We start from the raw sequence: 19,506 nt of genomic DNA, 5'->3' as shown, positions 1-19,506 counted from the left end.
AGAGTAGATAAAATGAGAGGGGAAGATTCTTTCGATTTTTGGGGGGTAAAAATGTCATTTTCAGATGGGAAACAAGGTGTTAACAGATAAGTAATGAAGAAGGAGTGGGGAAGTTTTATAGATGATCATATTTTATAGCTACCGGTATTTAATGGTTGATGTTGATGTTGACGTTGGACCTATCTGTATGATTTCAATGGAGAGAGGACACATTCTGTTGTTTTCAGTCAATTAATTGACACCAAATGTAGCCTAGCCTTACATGATATTACTTGTACTACATTTAGCTTTTAACACAGTTAAACCATTGTCATAAGGCTGTTGCTTCAGTATATAAAGCTTGTATATCCTCACCATTGCATCTCGAGCTTGCTGCAGTGTTTTGCTTCAGAACAGCTTCATCTTTATGATGGCATTCTATAGAATATTTCCTTTGACTCTATACCTGATTGAATATTTCAGAAATAAGCAAAACTTGTATATAATAAACGTGATCCCTGAAAACACATTCAGTTTTTCTAATAAACGCCTTTTTTCTTGATAAGTACAAGACTCCTATTTGAGGCCAAGAGGTGCTGGTGTATTTTCTTAGTCCACCTATGTGTGCCTAACTATTTTAGTGTGTTTCAGAGTTATATTGTTTTCAAAATTTGTACAAAAAACATCATTCTTTATTTTCAGTGTAATAAGATGATTTAATTTTAGATAAGCTAAGTTTTTTGTTTGTTCAATGCTCCTTGTTATCATTTCATTTTTGAACCCTATCATTAAAAAAAAACCATGTCTGATTGAATGAAAAAAATGTTACAACTGTACCAGAGTATCAATTTATAATTACTTGATCTAAAATTCACAGGAAACTTTACAGATTTTGAAATGACCAAAGAATACTCCAGTACCATGCCAAGGGTAAGTCAGAAATACTACTGTTTTCATATTTTCCCTTACTAGTGTTATTTGTGTAAACTTGTGACTTTGACCTGATTTTCAATTATTGTGAGATGTTTGAGTGGGCTTTTACAGGGTGGGTTTTCCAGCGCGGACGGGGACTATGACCTGAACGACAGTGGAAGCTGGATGACCAAGTTCAGGACCCTGAAACCCGAGAAAAACCGTAGAAAGGAGGAGAAGAAGTTCAAGGACGGAGAAAGGAGGAGGCAGAAAGAGGAGGTATGGAATAAAAACTTCTTTGTATACATTGATGTAAACCTGTAAAGCACTAGAGATAGGAAGAGGAGGTGGGTCTCGTAATGGGCATTCTACTCTTTATTCATTTGTAAATCATGTGAAGCACATCGATGGTGCTTTACTCAAACTTTAGAAGTACCAATGAACTATTAAACATTTTTGTTTGCTGTGAATTGAAAGGTTTGCGTGTACAGAGCCACATCTTTGCATTCTTTTTCAATAGTGCTACAGTTATATGGCTATGATACCACTAGTCGACTTCTTTTCAGTGTGTTTGTTGGTGATTAAAATGTCCAGAACTAACAGTAACCATTTCAAAAAGTCAGAGGGTTCAATCAACCTTGTATGATGATCATACAACAAAATAGACTTTGATAGGTTTTCTTGTTGTTTTTAGCTCACCGAGACGAAGATAGATAGATGTGTTTGTTGATAAATGATATAACATGATTCCTATGATATAGTATTGTATGGTATGAAACAATATTCTTTAATATGATACAATATAATATCATATGTAATATTATAAAAAGTGATATGATGCGATATGATATTGAATCAATTTTTTTTATATTTTATGATATTGTAACATGATATTGTTATGTATAGTATTGTATATTATGATACAATATTGTATAATATTATATTGTATTATTAATTTATTATTTTATCACATGTTACTATTACATAAGATATTGCAAAATATTATATTATATCCTATGATACAATATTGTATATTCTATAATATTGTATCATACGATATTGTATAATATGATATTAGTTTCTGTATATAGAATTATATCACATGAAATTGTATAATATGATACTGTTATAATATATAATATCGTATCATACGATATTGTATAATATGATATTGGTTTATAATATGATATATTATCACATCACATGAAATTGTATTGTATGATATTGTAAAATATATTATTGTATCATATGATACAATATATATAATATAATGTTGTATTATATATTTTACTTTATCACATAATTTTGTATCATTTGACATGATACAATGTTGTATCAAATTATATTGTATCATATGATACAATATCATATTATGTTTCCAAACAGATACAGCATCATACAATATCATTCTATATTATACAATATAATATCATATGTTTCAATGTTATGATGTATTAGGTTATATGATATTGTAATATAATACTATATTGTTTTATATATTATGATATAGCTGCAATAATGTAGCCCTCTCCGATTTTTTATATCTGATGTTTACTGGGGAGGGCTACAATTCCACAGGATCTCCGTAATGGTGCAAAATTAATTTTTTAATGCGACTGACTTCGGTCTGAAAAGATCGATTTTACATTTGACCTTCTTTAGATAAAATGATTTTTTAATTCAGGTTGAACAAACTAGCCGTATATAAATCAAAACCAGATAAAACACATCAGCATGTTTACCAGTCGTCTTTTTCATCAGCCATGACAGTTCTCGCGTGATTTTATGGGATTTACGCTTGGAGTTTTAATGGGCTTGATAACGTGAATGTCAGTGTAGATAATCGATCTTACCTCGTTCTATCACTAAGATATCATTTAAGGAAACGGTATATAATGGAAAATTCATATTTACCGCGTTAATTATGTTTATAATAGGGGAATTCCTATATTCAGTTCAAGATCCGCTCCTGAATTCTCATTGGCTGTCCAAAAATAAGACCAGTAAACATGGCGGACAAATTCAACTTGTGTTGTTGACAAACACGAAAAATAACCGATATATGGACTATACTTAATATTTTTGGATTAATTTATGCCATAGACATCTACAATGTTTGAGTTCAGGTAAGAAATGCAAATGTTATTGTCATCTATATACGATTTGAGACGAAATTGTTGCGGGAGTGAATCACTCCCGCACTTGCACCATTACGGAGATCCTATGGAGTTGTAGCCCTCTCCCAAAAAAAAAAAAAAAAAATCGGGAGAGGGCTACATTATTGCAGCTAATTATGATATTGTATAATGTGATCAAATACAATAACGTATAACACAATACAATGTCATACCATACGTTACAATATCATATCTCATTGTTTATTATGGTATTTTATTGTATTATATGATATATGTTGTAGATATGATAGGATGCAATATTTAATTTTATATTATTGTATTGATTAACATATGAACATATGATTATCATACAATTTATTAACTGATGATATACGATATTGTGTCAAAACAGAATCCATGAATATCCAAGATCATAAAGGATGATTTTCATTTAATATGATAAAGGTGGTCTCATAAGGGTGATGTCTCGTCTCGGTGAGCTTTGTAATCTGTGATTACCTATGTTTAGTGAAGATAATACCTTGTGTTTTAAAATATTAAATCATGATTTGTGTAGTAAATGAAAAGTAAATTGGTTTACAGGGTTGGATTTTGAATGATATGAATAATGAATGTATTTTCTTTCTCTGTGTGTACCGTCAGAATCCAATCGTAGCTACTGTATCGTGATTAAGATTAAAGTGCTGTCTAATTGGTAAAAGAACAACCTTGCATTTTGTTCCCAGGGTCATTCACACTTTAAATCCTTTTACCAATGAAAACAGATTAACTTGATGTAAACCATTGTTACCACTGAATATTATGCTTCTCTTGTGATGGGGAAGGAATTACTGAAGGGGAAACATCATCTTGTAGAATTACCACAAGTCATCATTATTGGCTTGGTTCAGCTGGATTAGATAAATCACTACAGAAAGATCAGTCAGCCATTTAATTCTTGTCTACTTCCTGTCAATTAAAGCTATTGGTTATTGATTAGGTATATAGGAAAAGCATATCTGATCCAAAAAGGTCATATTGAGGTGACAAAAGGTGAAGATTTCCATGAGAATAAAAATTGTATAAGAGATGTTTCTACATGTTTGTACATATGGGTCAACAGCTATGTACCTAGTGTTTTTATGGATGGTGCACTTCCTGTGATTTTTGTTTAGACTTTAATTGTAATTATTGATTCCCAGAAGACAATAGTTTAAGATTTGAGGAGATAAATTAGATGTTTCTACTGATTCTCTGTATCTGCACTTCCCTGTACTCACAATCTGTATGTGTGTGGTGGTGCATGTTATTGTTAGCATCAACTCTGAGAACAATTAAACCCAGCGCATTGTATACATTGCAATTGAATGCAGGGAATTACCATTTATAACAATGCTGCATAATGTAAACCAGAATATAAATCAGTCATTCCCACTGTATTAGTACCACCCCTTACCCTAGGGTCCGATCAGGGTTGTGTTACCCTTGTACAAGTCCTATCACAGCCAACTACAGGTAGGTTTAAAATGTCAGTGGGATCAATACACAGACCTGTTAGTTCTGACTAAACAGAAAATATAGCAATGCAAGGCTTTATGGATTTAAATCTCCAGGTGATAAATTTGTTGTTCTGTTTTATTTGTACACTGAGGCCCTAATCATTTCCAGTGAGAGGTGTATCAATATGAAACATGGTGCCGTGATAAATAGGAGGAGTTCATCAGTGTACACTACGACATATATTTCTTGGATACCTGAAGATGACTTTATTGTTTACTCTGTCAGACCCTGAAGTGTAGTGTACAGGCTAGTGTACATGCTGGCTATTGTTGGACGCTAGTGTACATGCTGGCTATTGTTGGAGGGTAGTGTACGTGCCGGCTATTGTTGAGTTAATTAAATAGGACTGCACGTTACCCAGGCATGGAACTCGTGTGCCAAGTAACATACTCTGTTTTTTATTGTGCACAAATTCAAACAGGAAGAGAAATGGAAAGAACTTATGAGTTTGTTTGACCATTGAATTGATTATAGTTCTAGTTTACTGGAAGGTAAAGGTATATACATTGTACCTGTGACAGAGGGGGGTAGCAGGATGGGGTGCACAGCTTCTGTCACCGTGATGCCCTACTCTACCGTCGTGAAAAGTTCCACACAATTAGATAATAATCAGGTAGGGCCAGGAGAATATATGGTATATAGATTATTAATGTAAGAGTTCAGTTGCTGATTTTTTTGTGTGTGATAATTCAATGTATAAATGATTTAAACCTTGGTCTGGTTTTAGGCTAATAATGTAATAAAAAAATATATAATGTTTTCCTACAAATTCTCCCAAAAGATTATAAACTTTCACCAAATTACACAAAGTTGGTCTTTTTTCCAAAGAATAAAAAAAGTTATCAGAATATATTATAAACAAAAGTAAAATTTCATTGTACTTATTGGTTCATATTTTATTAGCAATAATGCTTTAAAAAGGTTATTGACATTTTTGTTACCAGATATCAAAGTCTTACTCATCTCAAAGTTGGAATGAGTCTTTATATGGGGCAAATCACCTGTAACCTTCTAAATATTCATGAATTTATCTTAGCAAGAGTGTTTTGTAAACAAAATTTTAAACTATTCTAAATGGGGCTTATAAAAAAAATGCTTACAATTGTACCAGGCAGTGCAAATGAGTGCAAAAATATTGATTTTTTTAATTGTTAACACTGTCAGTAAGTTCACATTCTGGTCTCCTCACCAAGTGCTTGGGTTTACATGTGATGTACTTGTAAAAGTGCCTCATTTCTGGGCCATGGCTATTTGGCATTTTATGATACCCAAAACAGTATTGGGATAATAATTTTGGAGTCTCTTTCATAGAAACTCTGTGACAATTCTTAACTTAATGATATCTACTTATTTGAACCTTTCTTTTGACTTACAGGAGAGAAAACAGAAGGAGCAACAGAAAGCCCAGAAGAAGAAGAAGAAAGACGGTCGGCCGGGGACGTCGGAGAGCGGGTGTAAGCTCAGCGAGTTCCCCATGTCCAGCAACAACCCCTCCCTGCCCCAGTTTGTGGAGACTTGTGTAGAGTTCATAGACAATGAAGGTGGGTACAAGGGGAAAACATTCAAATGGGGGAGATTTTATGCTGAGGAAATGTTCATGCATTCAGTTTTCTGTTTAACTGTCCCTGCTGTTGAGCATGATTGAAGATCAGAGACTTATTTTTGTTTGTCAGTTTTAAATTATCTTAAAAACTAAAGGTCAAGGTCATTTGTAAATAGTTCAAGGTCAGCCCTCAAATTTTAGGCTGTATTACATTGAAATTTTATTGTCTAGAAAATATAATGAAATCCGGAATTATAACTTCATTCTCAATTTGTGTGTGTCAGGTATGAATACAGAGGGTATTTATCGAATCCCTGGCAACAAGCTGCAAGTGGAACTACTCCAGGGTAAACTACAGGAGGGTATGTAATTTATGTGATTCTGAAATAAAAGAACAAGGAAAGCTTCATATAATATGCAGATAATCTCAGAGCAAATCAGAGTTATAATAAATGTAGATATATCCTTAAGTTATATAAAAAAAACTGCATATTAACAAACCCCTGTGTAGAGATTTGTTAGGGAAGGCACCGTATTATAGTGAGCTGTCAATTTCAGATCCGTCGCTGGACATCCACACGCTGGACATCCAGGTCAACGCTGTGGCGACAGTGCTGAAGAACTTCTTCAACGACACCGAGCCCCTGATTCCCCCGAGTCTACACGACGAGCTCCTGGAGGCAGCAGGTGGGTGACCGTTTACTGACCACTGGTTATACTCTGTGTTACACAGTCTGTTGTATGTCAGTCAGGGCACTTGCCTAGGTTCTCCAGGCCCCAAGACCATGATCTGAGATAAGACTTATCTTACCGTTTTGAATTGAGATGATTTTTGGAACGAAATAGGCTTTAAATTGTAACTTTTTAAATACTTTTAGTGACCCAAGAGTAATTTTTGTTGTGGGTTTGTATGGGTGAATGTAAAATAAAGGGGTGATCTTTCAATTTAAAATAACCATTCATTGAATTTTGGTGGCCCTTAAAACATGAGATTTGAGGATGAAGCCTAGACAGTTATATCACCAAAAACTGCTAAGTAAAAGTTTGTGATCAGTCAATGCTGCATGCACATCTCTCTAGTTATGAAAGAGACATTTGAAGAATATGGTAAATTTGACAATTACAAATGTTGTATTGATTCAATGATTCAATTCAATTTTGATGTTTTCTTGGTGAATGCATTTGTTGAATGACTATTGTTAATTGAGTGGATTTTTCAGTGTTAGGTATGATATTAAAGTCAGGAGACTTAATGCATCTTCTTATAGATAGAGTGTTGTTTAATTGTTGTGTACACTTTACAGCAAATATTACTGAGCCAGATGATGAGTCGGAAGGTAAAAATATCAACCAATCACAATTCAGCTTGAGGTCATCTTAGAGGTCACATCTGGCGTGTCTGCCTGTGTGCTTATTGCTTCATTATTTTTCTCAGCACTGACACTAATAACAAGTTTCCCATGGTCATCTTAGTCATTAATCTGTAATTTTCCCATTGTCATTCAAAATATATAATTAGTGAACATGGTTTTTACATATATTACAAGTATATACATGTAAAATGTGTGTATTGTGTATTTTCTCAATGCGATCCAAATCTGCTCGTCTCAAAACCAGTGAATAAATTTTCTGCTATGCATGAGTATGATAATCTGTTTGACAGTATATCTCTCTTACATTTCACCTTTGATTCTACATGTATTCTGTCTGCCAAAGATCAAGTAAGCACACCTATCTAAATGCTCTTCATTTTTCATAACTTTGAACCTCAATATATAAAGAGTGTATAATAACTTTGAACAGATTATATTATTTTGATAATTTAATTTTAAGATACTTATGGATTAAAAAGATTTTTTTTTATATTTATGTTCAAAAAATGAAACGTCTGTTTAGTAGATGTTCCCCTTGACCTTTTCTGAGTGACCTTGACCCTAGATGGTGTAATGTTAATTAATTCCAGACATCATATAAGCTCCATCTTCATGTATTAATCATCAGCACTCTTCAGTACCGCGACTAACATCTTGGATTGTAGAATGGTTTGGGATTCAAGACATTTATCTACTGGGGTTTTTTAAATTTCAAATTTAACACTTTAAAATGTTTTTGGTATGTAATATATGGAACAAGAGAGAGAAAAGCTGATTTTGTTAAATTTTGTTATGTGTATTTGTTACATAAAGCAAAAACAATACAAAAATAATGAAAAAACTGAAACTTCATAGAGTGGTAGAAACCTGATTTTCTAGTCTATTGTTCACTGTTCATGTACAATTAGCTCCATTTATGGAAAATTTGCATGTATTAACACCATACTAATGCATCAGAGACTTTTTTTATATGAATAAATGGTTTCATGACAAAATGTGCAACATCACATGTCATTTTTCACGTTTTACTCTTCTACAAATACAACTTATATTCAGAAATATTATGTGCCCATTCATAATAAATATCACAGAAAAAGAATTTGGGGAAACAAAAACATAATCATATACCACTAAATAACCTGATGTGTCATACCTTAAATTCTGGTTTTCTGATGATAGGATATTAATTGTTTTTAATTTTCATATTTAAGGTATGCCTGACAAGAGCTCCAAGTTACTGGCTTTGAGGGGTGTTCTCAAGAAGATTTATCCTACAAATTATGAAGTGCTAAAATATTTTATTACTCATCTGAAGAGGTAATATTTTGTTAAAAGTTTGAATTAACTAAGATTGAAAACTCTATTATAATACATAACACAGAACATTGAAGATAGCGTTTTTACAGTTTTACAAGTATATAGCTAAACGTGTCTTTTTGGTACTTACACAACTGTTTGTTGTATTTTGTAGAGTTAGCCAACACAAATCTACCCATAACATGAACAGTTCAAACCTGGCCATCTGTTTGTGGCCCACCCTCCTAAGAATCGACTTTACCGGTAAGACTTACACGGACATGACACAGATGACTAGGCTGCCGGCCATTATAGTCCAGACTCTTATAGAGCAGTGCGGTTTCTTTTTCCACGGGGAGGATGAAATCTCGGAGGTGGTGTGATGAGGGTGGGCTAGTGTTTATCCGACACAGAGACCCTTTTGCCTGATTATTTAGCTCATATCACTGTAGAGTGCAGTAACGGAGAGACATTATACGTTAACATGTGGCCTTGCCTGTGCTGAGAGATGAGTGCAGAGAACGGGGACTGATTGCCAGCTAAGCAGGCCGGGCCTGCATGCCATACAATGGCGGACCAGCACCAGAAGGCATTCTGGCAGCTAACAGGTTGGCACGAGTCACGGAGGCATTTTCTTGTTCATTAACTGTATAGTGTTTTATTTACAATTTTAGTGGGCCAATATACCAGTGCATAATATGTGTATGAGAGAATGTTGCAAAAGAAGTAGGGCAAATGATGCTTTGTTGTCAGTGATACGAAATATTCCGCCTCTCTTTCTTTTTTTTCTTTTTTTCTTTTTGCATATAGTCAGAGTGAATATTTAGTGTACTATTTGTCCAAATTTAAGATGTATGCAATCCTGAAATAGTGAGAGTGTTGTTAAAGGGAGATAAGCAAGTGGTCACCACTTCTGGATATCAAGTTGTATTATAGTCATTGTGTGAAGCTAACCACAAACTTGGAAACCATTTTTTAAAATGAACTGTTATTTTGACATTCTACTGTTTTGTTAGAGAAACTTTTTGTTCAGCTGTGATTTTACAATGTTGATTTTTGTGATATCTGTGTCTTATACTATGTTATTTTAACTCATTATGAAACTGTTATTTTTGGGAGAATCAATTTCTATTTTATTTACCTTGAGTGAAAAAACCTGAAACATTGCTACATGACAAAACCCTAAATGTGCAGTCAGTGATGATCTTCTTTATTTGAAACAAATATTTTCTCTATCTATATTTACTGTATTTCAAGGTGGAAGAAAATGCTGATTTTTCACCAATTCATCCTAGTACAAATCCCACAGAAAATTTTTTCTTTCATTACAGTGTGTTATGTTACTTTCATTTTCCTTAAATTTATCAGACTTTTACCTATATATCCTCAAAGGGCTTCAAGTATAGATTTTTTTCATAATTAAGTTATCAAATATGGATCATAAGTGTAATGTGTAAAAACTCCATGTTGAGTACATTTTATCATGAATTATAATTTTACCTGTACTTATTTATATATGACACCTTATAAAACCAAATTAATTTGTGTAAAATTGGATGACTACACCAGTTAATTGTATTTATTATCATTACATATTTATATTATATAATGCCTGCTTATAAATGATAGCCCCTTATGTAATACACACTCTAAGTCAAAATAGTTGGACGTGTATTCGGGTCATCACTGTTATTCCTTGAAGTTAGCTCTAATGGTCAAAGTTTCAAATCATGAAAAAATTGTAATTTATAAAAGGCATTCAAGAATATTAAAAGTAATGTAGACTCCTATTGTGCATAAGAGTGAAGGGAGAATATTTTTTCTCCATCATTCGTATGGTAAAATCTGTGTATGACTGAATAATGCCAAATGAACCATATAATTGTCACTCAGATGATTCAACAGAACCAAATAATTGGGAAAACAAGCAGTTACTGTTATAATATGCAATGACAAAGTGAATGCATCATGACTTGAAATTTCATTGTTCCCCCTGAAACTCTCTAGTCCAAAAGTTGATGTGTCTTTCTACCGCATTGTGTGTTTGAGGACACAGTGTTCATTGCCCAACCTGTGGAGGGGGGACTTCATGTATCATCCAACAGACACTCTTCTTTTTTGTTTCATATCTTTGAAGTAGTGGACCATTGACTATTACAATCTTATACATGTAGAATGCCAATGTTATGCGTGTACAATTGTATTGCATTCTATGATGATTTATTGTTTACGCTGCAAGATATTCAACTTGTGTATTAACCTACTGATGTTCTAGAAATTCTCTGATCGAATTATGAATATTAAGTTCACTGGTAACGTAACTCTTTTACAATTTCTGAGTTACCGCAGTCCGTGGATTTTGGTGTATTTAAGTTAATCAAGTTGCTATAGCTACTAGGTGATATATGATTATTTCCTGTACAATATTTTGCTCAGGTTAATGTACGTAACAGAAACCTTTCACCAAAGGTGTGATCTTCAAACCCCAAGAAAAAATAATTGAAATGTTGAGAAGTTTGTAGGAATCGACAAGGATCTCTTTGCAGGGTTGTGATACCAAACACTGGAGGCATTTTCTGTGTCTTACTAAATATGAAAATTGGGCCAAATGCAAAACTTAAAGAACAGAATATAATTATGTATGTATATCTAACCAAGTATACCAAGCTTGCCTTTGTAAATTTTGATTGGTTAAACATTCTGTATGACGGCCCTTGGCGGGCTGTCCTATGGGTCAGTCTACCCACGGTAATCATGGTCTGTACCAGTCGTTGAATGGTTTTTCCACTGCTGCTATTTAATTTGCTTTACACAGAGATGTACAATACTTCAATAAAATGTCAATAATTTATTCACCTCTGTCTTCATTAATTCTTTAATGCCAAATAAAGTTTTAATGGATCCCAGGGAAGAAGTCGTGATCCATATGAATTTCTGTTGGAGAAGGCCCAGCAGGAAGCTTTTAGATTACATTTCTTTGAAATTGATTAAACGTTTATGTTTTATATGTGTCACCAATCAAATATATACCATCTCATAACTAAATCCACTCTGATTAATAGTGAATGGGTGCTTCTAATGAAGTGAATTTGAACTTATTAATATTTCTATCTGAATTTCTCTTTGAAATTGACACATGGTAACAGTTAAATATAATAGGAATATCCATTATCAACTGCCTAATAAAAAGCCGTGCTTTTCGTAAAATACGGTAATTGATTAGGAAATCAGTATGATATAGAAAGCCAATCCAAGAAAGAAAATTCTGAACTCCATCGATTATGTATCTTTCAAGGTTGCAAGAAATACATGTATGTTGAAATTGAGTGAAACAAAGAAGAGGAATATAAAGTATGAAATGCCAAGGCCATACGCTTGTGACAAGGTTGATCACGCATACCATCTTTAACTGATGCATTCAAAATTCAGAAAGTAGAAATTGCTTGATATCTAATTCTTATCTCATACGTAAAAAATCGTACATCTTGCAGCTTGATCCTATGGTGGTCGATTAAGCTCATTTGAGGAAGCTCACCGGTGCATAGGGAAAAATCAACACGCCGTCGCGCTGTCACACGTACATCACACCACTGCTCTAAAACCGCTCTATATAACATGGCGTCATGCTAACACCACTTCACACAACTGTCACACAACACACCACTGAGATGACACCGCTCTATATAACATGACGTCACGCTAGCACCATGCACTTCACACAACTCTCCGTTGCGCTGTCACACGTACATCACACCGCTCTATATAACATGGCGTCATGCTAACACCACTTCACACAACTGTCACACAACACACCACTGAGTCGACACCTCTCTATATAACATGACGTCACGCTTGCACCGTTTCACACAACACACCGCTGCGCCAACACCGCTCTATATAAAATGGCGTCACGCTAACACTACTTCACACAACTCACCGTCGCAATGTTATACGACGAGCCGTGCATCCCGTTAATGCGTAAAAGTCGTAACAGTGTGTGTTTGAATTTATGAAAGCGCGATGGCGTGCGGTGCAAAGTTGTCTCGGTGCGACGGCGATTTTTTTTTTCTGGACGCGCTTTATGCCTTTGCAATGGTCAAATCCTTACACGAACACCATAGTCACTTCTAAACCAGTCTATCTCTTACCATCAATTAATTGGTTTTTGCCCATTAAAAGTTTATATAAGGAATAAGGAATCATTCTTTGAGTATTATGAGGTGAAAATTTCGGTCGGGGCGTGATCAAATCCAATAAAGCCCGAAGGGCTTTATGATAGATTTGATCACGCCCCGACCGAAATTATCACCTCATAATATTCAAAGACTGATTCCTTATTACTTATATTTATAAAATTTTGAACCATCGTACGATTGAATAGTTAAATATTAATAAGCAAACCCCGCTGGCGCCTCGATTTGGCGTCATTTGTTTTATGGGTTATATAGTACAAAATCGATACGTAGCGTTATCACAGGCAAAGACACTGGAAAATGTAAATATATGGTAATGATAATGTGTTCCTTTGCGTATCGAAGTTTTTTAGTCATTTACTCACAGATGTACCTAAATAAATAAAGTATGGATTCTACTAAACCATCTCTTCTTATGTTTTTTTTTTTTTGGCGGGAATAATTTCTTGGAAATGTTTGGATTCTATCATATTGATGTAATCATCTTACACTCTTGAATTGTCGATCATGACTCGTACCTATGTCATAAAATACACTATATCGGTAAAAGGCAAAGCTGTGAAACATGACAAAATTGTAAAATTATTACATCAAATAGACAATGTTATCAGAGACATTAATAACATTTGTTATTTATGTCTCTGATGTGATAGACCATTTTCAGGAAAGTATTCCCGCCAAAAAATCAGAAAAATGTTGGATTAGTGGTATATATACATACGAATTATATAAACTATGCAAACTCAAGGTACTGAAGAAAGTTTTATACTCATACATGTATATTTTCAATCATATCTTTGTTTACCGCTTGATACTGTATTATTTTCTTTTCTTTTTTCATGTATTATGTGTTCAAAGTGGCATATAAGCCCGACGGGCCGGGTGTTTAATCTATGCTGACTGTTGTTAATATTACACTTGGAAATGTCTACACATGTCACTATAAATAAATAAATTACTTACTTACATAGTTTAGGTGCCCGTGGTCTTAATACATGTATGATGAATACATGTACTTCTATCGACAAGCGCAGAAATTATTATAAAATACATTAAATAAACAATACAATTAATTAATTTGTATGTTAATTTCTCATTTCCTTCATCATTTGAATTATACATATAAATTCTATTACCAGCTTTCACTGCTTGCATTAGGAATTTTTGAATGGATTAATGTGTCATGCACTTATAAATCAAAGATACCGGGTATATTAATTGATACATCAGTGCATGAAATAAGTAGGATTAACGTAATAAATCGTTTAAAATGACGTCATTCAATTTAATTAGAATTATAAAAATAAAAATAAAATAAAGTACATGGTTCCCAAAAAGAATGATTTTTATATCATTAATACATCTATTGATTTTTTAGGTATCAAAGAATCAAGCTAGTGGTAGACTTTAGTAAGGGCCACCCAATCAGTGATGTTTAGAATCCTTTACTTGACTGAGTTCAAAATTGCTATACCTTTGTAGAATTTAATAAGCAGTTCAATGACTTCAGTAGTTTAATCAGCCTATAATGTCAAAGTAAAAGGTTAAACTACTTTTGGCATGAAGAGTTCACCCAATATCTTGACAATTTCAAATGGTAGTCATTAATCTATGATTAGGTTAATATCCGTAAAAATAATTGATTATGTACAACATGTTTAAAATGTACTAAATATCCCAAAGAAGCCGATTGTTTATACATCATACACGGATCTAGAGGGAGGGGTATCTTTTCAAACTTATTAAATTCAGACACGTAAGATCGTTTTGGAAAGCGGAGGAGGAGGTGTGTGTGTGGGGGAGAGACTTGTCAAACAATTCTTGATAAGCCAACAAAAAAATAATAGAATAAAACAAAACATCGTTAATCATGGAAATCAGCTGGGGGGGGGGGGGTATACCTAAACTATAAATTCAACTTCATTGTTAATTAATTTCCTTATATTTCCCATTCAATTTTTCCAACATTTTTTTACAAGGTCCCAGAAAAGTAGGGAATGGGGCATCTCTATAATAATTCAGTCTTTTTATAAGTAAATTCAAGAACAATGCCTGCTGCGTAAAAAGTGGGAGGCCTCTCCCGATGGTTAAATATGGAAACACCCCCCCCCCCCCGTCCCGAACCCCAACCTCCGTATCTCTTGGACCCCTTTCTCTCGCGTTATGAAAAATTAAAACATTAAATTTCAGTTTGATATAATTCCATATCTTTTTTATTTATATCTGAAAACCACGCAATCATTAATTATTGCATAGTTTTAATCATTATCTACGATTGAGTTCCAGTTAGGCCCTTTTGTTTTCATTTTAAGTTGCGTTTGGGTCCTGTTGGGTGAGTAGGTAATTTGGCGCAACTGTTACTAAAAATCGCGAGGTATACCGAATGCTGTTAATCCGATAGGATACATTCAGAAGTGGCATAAATTGCATGAAATTTTGGTCTTTTTTAAAATCACAGTAGGCAGCCAGGGTAAGATTATTCGATATTTTACATTTAATTGGTTAAATTTTAATGAATAACTTTTGGAAATAAACGAAATACGTAGAAATATTTGAATTGTTTTGGTCGCCAAACGTGTTCTCTCTTGCCAACAACATGGCGGAGTTAAGAACCAAAGATAGTTATGATTGAGTGCCAAGTGACGCATAATCTGAAACGTGTAATTTCGTTATCAAATACGAATACAAAACTCATACCTTACTCTTGTGTACATTTTTGGGGACATCAATTTGATTTTTCAAATCCTTGTATTTAAACACTTCCTTCCAGGTGATTTATCATTTGAATCTAATTTTTTAAATCAACAGTTTCCTTTTATAACTAGTGTTGACATCGCTGGTTGTTCTTGTTTACAGACTGAAATCATTCTGTATATTTTTATAACAATCAGTGTTCTTTGTGTTCAGATGCCGATGATAAAGTTGCAGAGTTTGGAAGGAGAGGTATTCGAAATAGATGTGGAGATTGCAAGACAATCTGTAACCATTAAAACTATGCTGGAAGGTAATCAGAAATCATTTTACAGTGTTTACAGACCTATTGTTTTTATTGAAAAATGAAAATATATAAAATCATTCTGTACTCATAAAAAATGAATTACATCATCTAGCTGTCAAAAGGGTTTTGGATGAATTATTTTTACTTTCCCAAAGAAATGTGTGAGATAAAAGACTTGGACAAATTTTTGTTGGCGAGATGATTTTATGAATTAACTACCAAATAATGTATGAATATAAGATATATTCTTTCAATTTCAGATCCATAAAATTTGTAACTATGTAATATTTAAAGAGAAAAATAACTTAATGCAGTGTGTTATATGAAATAAAGTGCTGATGAAAGTTCAGCTATTTAGTATTTAATGTTAGAACATGTAGAATGTAATAAGTTATGGTGTTAAAAACAAGTGTGTCAGAGTTTTAGACCTTAATTCTGATTCATAAAAAATGTCAAGAAAAGAAAATTATTGTACAACTTAACCAAGCCTACATTTTTTTTTTTTTTCCAAATTTTCAGTTAAAATCCATATCAAGTTGTGTTTACACATCAATGAATTTGATTGCTTATTCAACATTGGAAAAAATATCATCCATGGTCAAAGATTTTAAGAAGATAATGCTAATCCTACTATTTGTTTACACTCAGTTGATTGAAGAAGGTTGCATGTGACCATGTGAAAGGCTATCTAATTAGCATTTTGTTTTTACGATCTGGGCTTTGATTTAAATCAATATTATGATATGGTATTGCTTCTTTTTTTACACTAAACAAACCAACAGAAGTAATTGCTATAATACACAAGGAAAATTAAAAAAAACTCCCCATAATTTGGTAATGTGCTATAACTCCTTTAAGATTACACTATTGTACTCAAGATTTGAGTATGCTATAACTGGTGTTGTCTGTTACCATAGATCTTGGTGTAGAGGATGATGATGAAGAGCCCGTCCCACTTCCCAATGTCAACGCAGCCATCCTCAGGAAAGTGATAGCTTGGTGTACATACCACAAGGATGACCCTCCCCCGCCCGAGGACGACGAAAACAAGGAGAAGAGAACGGACGATATCTGCTCATGGGACGCTGAATTCCTCAAAGTTGACCAGGGAACCCTCTTTGAATTGATTCTAGTAAGACACTCAGTTTATACTAGGTTTCTTATACAGTGTTATAAAAATATTTTCAAAACCAAGTTATCATTTAATTTTTCTTTCATGGTGGGGGGGGGGGCATTTTTTTGTCCTTTTATTGTTTCCATAATTTTGTGGAATGGCTTTTATAAATGATGAATTTAGGCTGTTTTTCAGAATTTGCCTTGCACTGAAAAGTTATTTTTCTCATGTATTTCTTTATATTTTAGGCTGCCAACTACTTGGACATCAAAGGTTTGCTTGATGTCACATGCAAAACAGTAGCCAACATGATCAAAGGAAAATCCCCAGAGGAAATCAGGAAGACTTTTAACATTAAGAATGATTTCACACCAGCAGAGGAGGAACAAGTGAGTAAAAAATACAAATATTACCCCCTTCATACTTGAAATAGTGTGCCAAATTGAATAAATTTCTACATAATGTACATAAAGCCAGAAAGTATTGAAACATTATAAATTAAATAAGATTTCTTTGTGAAGCTAGTACCAAATTGACTGTCTAAACTCATACCCTGAAGTAAACTCATACTGTAATAGTGATCAACAATTCTGTATACAGGGTTATTTTCGCCCTGTGTTATTTATGCCCCTTTACACTTTTGAACAGTTTTCCCAAACACAGTAATATAATTAAACAGATAACTCAGTCTCGTTACTATTCACTTCATCTTAAATTAGCCCAAAGACAAGGGAAATAAAATGGGCTCAAATATTTCTCTGTATACACATCATTTTCATTCAGTAAACTCTGCTATTCATTATGATTCACTTGAATGATTTTTCATCTTCAGGTTCGAAAAGAGAATGAGTGGTGTGAGGAGAAATAGACAATTGTCAATAGTGCGTTAATACAAGAGAGAGACTTTCTGAGTATCTTCATGGGTTATGTGAAGAACTCGTGTCCCGACAGTGGAGTCAACTTCTTGATTGAATCCCTCCCATCATGGTGATGTGTGATGTAATTGCATGGTCAATTGTAATGGGGGGGAGTTTGATTATCATGTTTTATGATATTTATTTGTGATAATGCTTTGTGTTGTTAGTTTTCTTTTATCTTCACAAGTCTGGCTCTACACAGACACTCACAAATATTTTCCTTCCTCGAATTTTCCCCAAGAACAATATGGTTCTCATTTGAAAGTAAAATACCGGTAGTTGAAATAAAAAAAATTGTGACTTAGTATTAATTACCGTAGTTGTGTATATTTAATATGTATATTCCTTTTTATTGTGTGAAAGCGTTATTAAAATGCAGAATTCCTCACAAATTGTTTTATTTTTCATTTGAAAAGCCGGTCAGTTGTGTTGTGGAAATAGACATAATGTTTACTACTTTCTTTTTCTTCTCCTTCTTAGGGTCTTCCGTTTCCAACGGAAGACCCTCTTGTTATTCTACGGTTTCTTTTTATTATTATTCTACATTTTTCCTCTGACATTTTTCGAGAGCTATAACTCAAAAACTATTTGGTCGATTTTCACCAAATTTACAGGACTGATAGAACATGTAACGTGCTTGCGAATGTAAAATTTTGAGCTGATGACGTCACTTCCGGTTTGAGATTTTGAGGATTTTGTGAATTTTTAAGGACCATTTTGTCCACGTAACTCCTCCGAAACTAAAGGGTATAGAAAAGTGAAACTTTCAGGAATATGTAGATGAATGTCTGTAGATGATCCTCTGTATTTGACATTGTGGGAAATGCGCACGGCGCCGAAGCTCGCCCGAGGTCAAAAATTGGCACCACCATTTTTGGCAAAATTTTAACACGTTTTGCAATATATCTTTTAACCTGTTGATAATTTGTTAAAACATGTAATGCAAAAGTTGTTAAGATTTACACGAGCTTTTGTTTTGTTTTAATAAAAAGGGGCTGGCCCCTTTAATTAGGGGCCAGGAGGGCTCTAAAGTCTTTAAATTTTAACTCTTAACTGAGCAATAATTTGTCATTAATTATAGAAGCAAAAATGTTCATTGTACAGCTGTTTATCTACACAGTACCTTATTTTAAACATTTGTTACGTAATTAGGGGTTTCAAGGGGCCAGAAGACCAACACTTTGATCATTAATATCTTAAAAACGAGAAATATTTTGAAAGGCAATGTTGAACAAAAGTTGCTTAAAATAATGTTCTTTAGAACATGGTACCTTAAAATTTATGGTTTGGGGCCCCAGTAAGGAGTTTAAGGGTCGGCCCCTAAACACTGTTGTCAAGATATCTCCAAATCGGTCAACAATTTCTGAACACTTATTAAACAAAATATGTTTATATTAATAAGATCTTTTATTTAATATTAAGAAAAAGGGACTAGCCCCTCAAATTAGGGGCCAAGAGCGCTCTAAAATCTTTATATAATAACTCTTTATTGAAAAAAAATTTG

At 33.6% G+C, this 19,506-nt stretch overlaps 2 protein-coding genes across 12 annotated transcripts in view; both read left to right on the top strand.

Annotated features, from left to right (window-relative positions):
* LOC105325176 (rho GTPase-activating protein 5) overlaps positions 1 to 11,631 on the top strand; it is a 42,324-nt gene extending 30,693 nt beyond the window's left edge. For 7 of the 10 annotated variants that reach the window (XM_066086255.1, XM_066086260.1, XM_066086259.1 and 4 more), the window contains 8 exons: positions 857 to 909; positions 1,024 to 1,170; positions 5,944 to 6,109; positions 6,396 to 6,473; positions 6,670 to 6,798; positions 7,416 to 7,448; positions 8,696 to 8,801; positions 8,956 to 11,631. In XM_066086255.1, the coding sequence (XP_065942327.1) occupies positions 857 to 909; positions 1,024 to 1,170; positions 5,944 to 6,109; positions 6,396 to 6,473; positions 6,670 to 6,798; positions 7,416 to 7,448; positions 8,696 to 8,801; positions 8,956 to 9,163 (920 nt within the window). In that variant the 3' untranslated portion in view covers positions 9,164 to 11,631. The remainder of the gene's footprint in view (positions 1 to 856; positions 910 to 1,023; positions 1,171 to 5,943; positions 6,110 to 6,395; positions 6,474 to 6,669; positions 6,799 to 7,415; positions 7,449 to 8,695; positions 8,802 to 8,955) is intronic. The other 3 variants (XM_066086258.1, XM_066086254.1, XM_066086256.1) reach the window with 2 other exon arrangements.
* A 3,697-nt stretch (positions 11,632 to 15,328) lies between these two features.
* On the top strand, positions 15,329 to 18,394 carry LOC105325178 (S-phase kinase-associated protein 1). 2 transcript variants are annotated; one of them, XM_011424621.4, is made up of 5 exons: positions 15,329 to 15,443; positions 15,881 to 15,977; positions 16,889 to 17,103; positions 17,334 to 17,474; positions 17,918 to 18,394. In XM_011424621.4, the coding sequence occupies exons 2-5, from the start codon at positions 15,881 to 15,883 to the stop codon at positions 17,951 to 17,953; spliced, it is 489 nt and encodes a 162-aa protein (XP_011422923.1). In that variant the 5' UTR covers positions 15,329 to 15,443; the 3' UTR covers positions 17,954 to 18,394. The 2 variants fall into 2 exon arrangements, with proteins under 2 accessions (XP_011422923.1, XP_011422924.1); XM_011424622.4 differs by lacking the exon at positions 15,329 to 15,443 and adding an exon at positions 15,723 to 15,743.
* Positions 18,395 to 19,506: the final 1,112 nt, after the last annotated feature.

Source organism: Magallana gigas, chromosome 5 (genome assembly GCF_963853765.1).
Source record: "Magallana gigas chromosome 5, xbMagGiga1.1, whole genome shotgun sequence".
Lineage (NCBI taxonomy): Eukaryota > Metazoa > Mollusca > Bivalvia > Ostreida > Ostreidae > Magallana > Magallana gigas.
Note: the sequence above shows the minus strand (reverse complement) of the source record. Positions and strands in the feature narration are given on the sequence as shown.

What these genes read in the sequence shown, in the direction of transcription:
- LOC105325178 (XM_011424621.4), top strand. Translation starts at nt 15,881, where the DNA reads ATGCCGATGATAAAGTTGCAGAGTTTGGAAGGAGAGGTATTCGAAATA. An exon ending in CATTAAAACTATGCTGGAAG is followed by an intron (nt 15,978 to 16,888) that starts GTAATCAGAAAT and finishes CTGTTACCATAG; the next exon opens with ATCTTGGTGTAGAGGATGAT. An exon ending in CCCTCTTTGAATTGATTCTA is followed by an intron (nt 17,104 to 17,333) that starts GTAAGACACTCA and finishes TTTATATTTTAG; the next exon opens with GCTGCCAACTACTTGGACAT.